General features: G+C 42.2%; 1 protein-coding gene across 1 annotated transcript in view; it reads left to right on the top strand.

The window, feature by feature from the left end:
• Positions 1 to 3144, top strand: part of LOC138635329 (ubiquitin carboxyl-terminal hydrolase 32-like) — a 20525-nt gene extending 17381 nt beyond the window's left edge. Inside the window, exon 2 of the mRNA XM_069722750.1 lies at positions 2821 to 3144. Within this exon, the coding sequence (XP_069578851.1) occupies positions 2821 to 3110 (290 nt within the window). The 3' untranslated portion in view covers positions 3111 to 3144. The remainder of the gene's footprint in view (positions 1 to 2820) is intronic.
• Positions 3145 to 4022: the final 878 nt, after the last annotated feature.

Here is a 4022-nt window from a genome sequence, read left to right as displayed (position 1 = left end):
TTCATGTGTTCCCACGTTTTAATTCATGTGTTCCCACGTTTTAATTCATTTGTTCCCACGTTTTAATTCATTCCTTCCCACGTTTTAATTCATTTGTTCCCACGTTTTAATTCATTCCTTCTCATGTTTTAATTCATTTGTTCCCACATTTTAATTCCTTCCTTCCCACGTTTTAATTAATTTGTGTACACGAGATGAGTTTATATAAAGAGAGACATCACAACAGACTTCCTCCTCTCAGCATGAAGTTCACCTGCTTCAACTGTCAGCTAACCAACTATAAAGTCGATAGTACCCTCACAGTTAGCATGTTGCTAACGATTTAATCCACAAACTCTCAATATCATTGTTATTGTCGTTTACTAACAATAATCCTTTATATCCCTTCATTAAAGCTGTCCTCAGTTTAAAGTTGAAACTAAATTAAATTACATTTTCTTTCTTCCCATGGCCGCTCCCGGCCTCCGTATTAATTAGATGAAAAGTGCTGCAGGTAGAAAGAGAAGTATGACCTCATCTCTCACCACACAGCCGACTCATCATGATGCAAAGTGCACAGAAATGTTCAAAACAGATAATAATTCAACTTTTTTCTTCTTTTTTTTTAAATTTTTTTTTTTAAATCAGTGGAGTTTCAAACTAGCAGTGGGGTAAATATTGATATTAAAATCTGTCTAGATGACCTTTAACTTGACATTTTTCTAAACTTTAAGCTGCAGGCCGATGTGATCAGCTGATATCGGCCTGGATCGGATGTATCGTGTTTGTTGGCCGATATGAAATGGAACATAATGCAGAAACATATCTTTGGGGTTAATCAGAAATGGTGCTATTAGTGTTTTTTAATTATTATTTTTAATTATTAAATTACCAGTGACTGTCAGCGTGGACAATAAATTGTAAAATATCCTGCCTCCATCACACATCTTTGTCACAAAGGGCCTGATTTACTAAGATCTCAAATAAAGGTACTAAATTGCGTGTTCCTTCCAAAGATTTGCACTTTTTTTGCGCCCGTTTTGCAGGTGATTTACTGAGTTCATTGCGTCATTGAAGTCAGGTGCAAATCTCTATTTAAATGAGGGTTTGTGTGTTAAAGTGATTCCAGCAGTGAAAAACAGAACGACCGCAAAACCAAAAGGAAATCTGATCCCATTGAAATTAAGAAATATAAAAATAATAAGAACAAAACACTTTATAGGAGATCATCAGTGAGGAAGTCAATACTGAAGGGAAAACAAAAAGGACGGTGGATGAGATCCTCTAACGGACAGCAATCAGCAGGTCCAGATCTTTCTGTGATGAGCAGCTGATTTCATTGAGTTCCTGGAGGTCTCGTGAACCAGATGAAGCTACCTGTGAATTCTGCAGGACTCATTCAGGATGTGACAGCTCACCTGAATAATAGGACTGGAGGGAGATCCAAGCAGAGATACGCTGGAACCACCCAGAGGCAGCAAAATGCTGAGTCGGAAAAAGTTTTTTAAATGCTGGTTATTTCGTGGCTCCTCCTTGTTGTTGGCTGTCAATCATCTTTCTGTTTATTCAATAACTCAGAAATATCATTGCTGGACAATAATTTCTGCCTCTGACATCAGAAATGTTTAACGGGTGTAAAACCTGGTTCTCTACGTATTCTGTGGTTTCCTGCGTCTCCTTCACAATAAGAGCAGCCGTGTCTCCTTCACAATAAGAGCAGCCGTCTCTCCTGATGCTCATCTGATTAAAACCTTCAGTCGTACTAAAATACACAACAATCACTTCTCCAGTTTCTACTTCCAGGTTTATTAAATATCGTTGCGGGTGATAAATTGTTCTATTTGCATGTTTCCTCCCAGTATTTTGCACCTTCAAGCAGAAACGTCCAATATTACATATGATGCAGGCAAAGACGCAAAATGAACAACGTGTGTTAAACTGCACATTTGAAAGATGCAGTCCTCGCTGCATGTCGTTAGTAGATCTGATGGACATTTGTTTGCGGGTGGTGTGAATTTTGCAGGTGATTTTACACGCAAATGTTTCGTAAATTAGACCCAAAGTGTTTGATAAACACATTTCAGGGATCATTGCAAACAAATTATGTTTATATCAACAGTAGATAAATAGAAAGAATATTGGCAGATATACGAGGACTTTTTGTAATCCCTAATAATGGTGTTGGACCAAACATCCCGTCTTGGCCGGGTTCTCTTTTAAACAGAAGAAACCTCATGAGCAGTGTGAGTCCAGTGAGCTCTGATGTTCTGCTGTAATGAGCTGCATGTCTACCATGCTGACTGACCACCAGTCATACAACATGTGGGCGGGGTTTTTACTGCTCTGCTGGTTCTGTGACGCCGCGACGCTCCCCCTCCTCATATAAACAGACCCATCTCTGACACGTCTGTCTCTACTGAGGTAGAATTGATGACTGAGTGAACCCTTTGTCATGCTGCATTGTGGCGTGTTGACCGTCACATACGTGCTGACCCTGTGGGTAAACTGCTGCTGATCATTCAGCTGCTGTGTGCTCATGATCAGATCATTAGTCAGCTGTGTGCTGTCGACCCTGCTGGGTACATGTCTGTAAAACATGATATATTCTACTGTCAGACTGTTCAAGGCTCATTTCACTCACATGACAAACCCAAAGACAAAAATCATTGTCTCCCCAACTGTGGTGGTTCTGGTTCTGTATTAGAAAACCGTTCTTTACTATTTAAATGGACCTAGATAAAGAGGATCATGTCCAGTTTAGATGTTTTTTTTCCCTCTGTGACATCACACAGCAGCCGTTCTGATCTCTCTAACTGAACCTCTCTCTTTCTGCCTCGTTAGTCACCGATGTGGAACTGAAGCGGCTGAAAGATGCCTTCAAGAGAACCAGCGGCCTCTCCTACTACATGACCCAGCAGTGCTTCTACAGGGAGGTGCTGGGAGATGGAGTTCCTCCTAAAGTTGCAGAGGTAAGTCACAGCAAAGCCACGTTCCCACTGTCCTTCAGCTACATGCACTGCAGGTTTAAAATGCTGGCTGGTTCACAGGGAGCCGCTCGAAGGGTCGCCACAGTCCTCAGATCTGTACACGGCTGGTTCATAATGATCTTCATGTTCGCCAGCTTCATTTGAGGTAAACTGGAAAGGACGGGGTTTGTCGTGTGAGTTGGAGACGAGCGATCGATATCGTATGACAACCAGGTGTTGGTAGCAGAGGGTGAGAACGGATCAGCCACCTCACTGACTGTTCACCTCTCTGGAATAAATGCATCCGGAGTCAAGGCCCGGCACTGGACTGGTACCGGTACCTCTCACAAGTGGACCTATCAGAAGTCCTACTCTGCTAAAAGCCCACCAGAGGACTTAATGGTCCCATCGGAGAAAGGCCTCATTACCTCCTTATGGTTATGAACTTCCTGTCGACAGAGCTTGATGGAGGCGGACGTTCGTAGAAAGCAAAGGATCAATGTTAAGTGTAAACCATCAGAGTCCTCACGGATCCCCTGAATGCATCACAGTTACTGCAGGGAGAACAGCTAGCTTCCTGTTGTTGTGGACGATGATCGTCTGCAGATGGAGGAGACTCTTTAAGTTCTTCTTCTCTTTATTGTAACGCTGAGTCATCACTGCTCTTCTTTCATCCAGCTGGTTTGTGTGGAGCAGAGCGACTACATGTGATTTCCAGTCATAGCCGTGGCTAGCCGAGTCTCCTCACACGTCCTCGTCCGACCGAGCCGTCCGTCCTCACTTTGTCTTTCTCGGGTTACACGGTCGGGAGGTGCTGTTCTTCCTCCGGCAGTTCAACATCTAAAAATACTCAGCAGGAAAACAGACTGGGGGAGACTTAAAGATTTGATATTTCACTGTATGATGATTTAAGATGTTAGTTTTTCTATGAAGGAGGTTAGTAAAATACAGATGATCTAATATAGGACGGTTTGTTTAATGTGTTAAAGATGATCTGATGATGTCAGGTTCACCTTCAGCTGCTCATCACGAGAGGAGGCAGAAAATATTCACATTTAAGAAAGAGAAATGGAGCAG

Source organism: Brachyistius frenatus, unplaced genomic scaffold (genome assembly GCF_029030835.1).
Source record: "Brachyistius frenatus isolate BFR_SWC_R1_liver_20210118 unplaced genomic scaffold, ASM2903083v1 Contig_303, whole genome shotgun sequence".
Classification (NCBI taxonomy): domain Eukaryota; kingdom Metazoa; phylum Chordata; class Actinopteri; family Embiotocidae; genus Brachyistius; species Brachyistius frenatus.
This window is presented reverse-complemented; position numbering and strand designations above follow the sequence as displayed.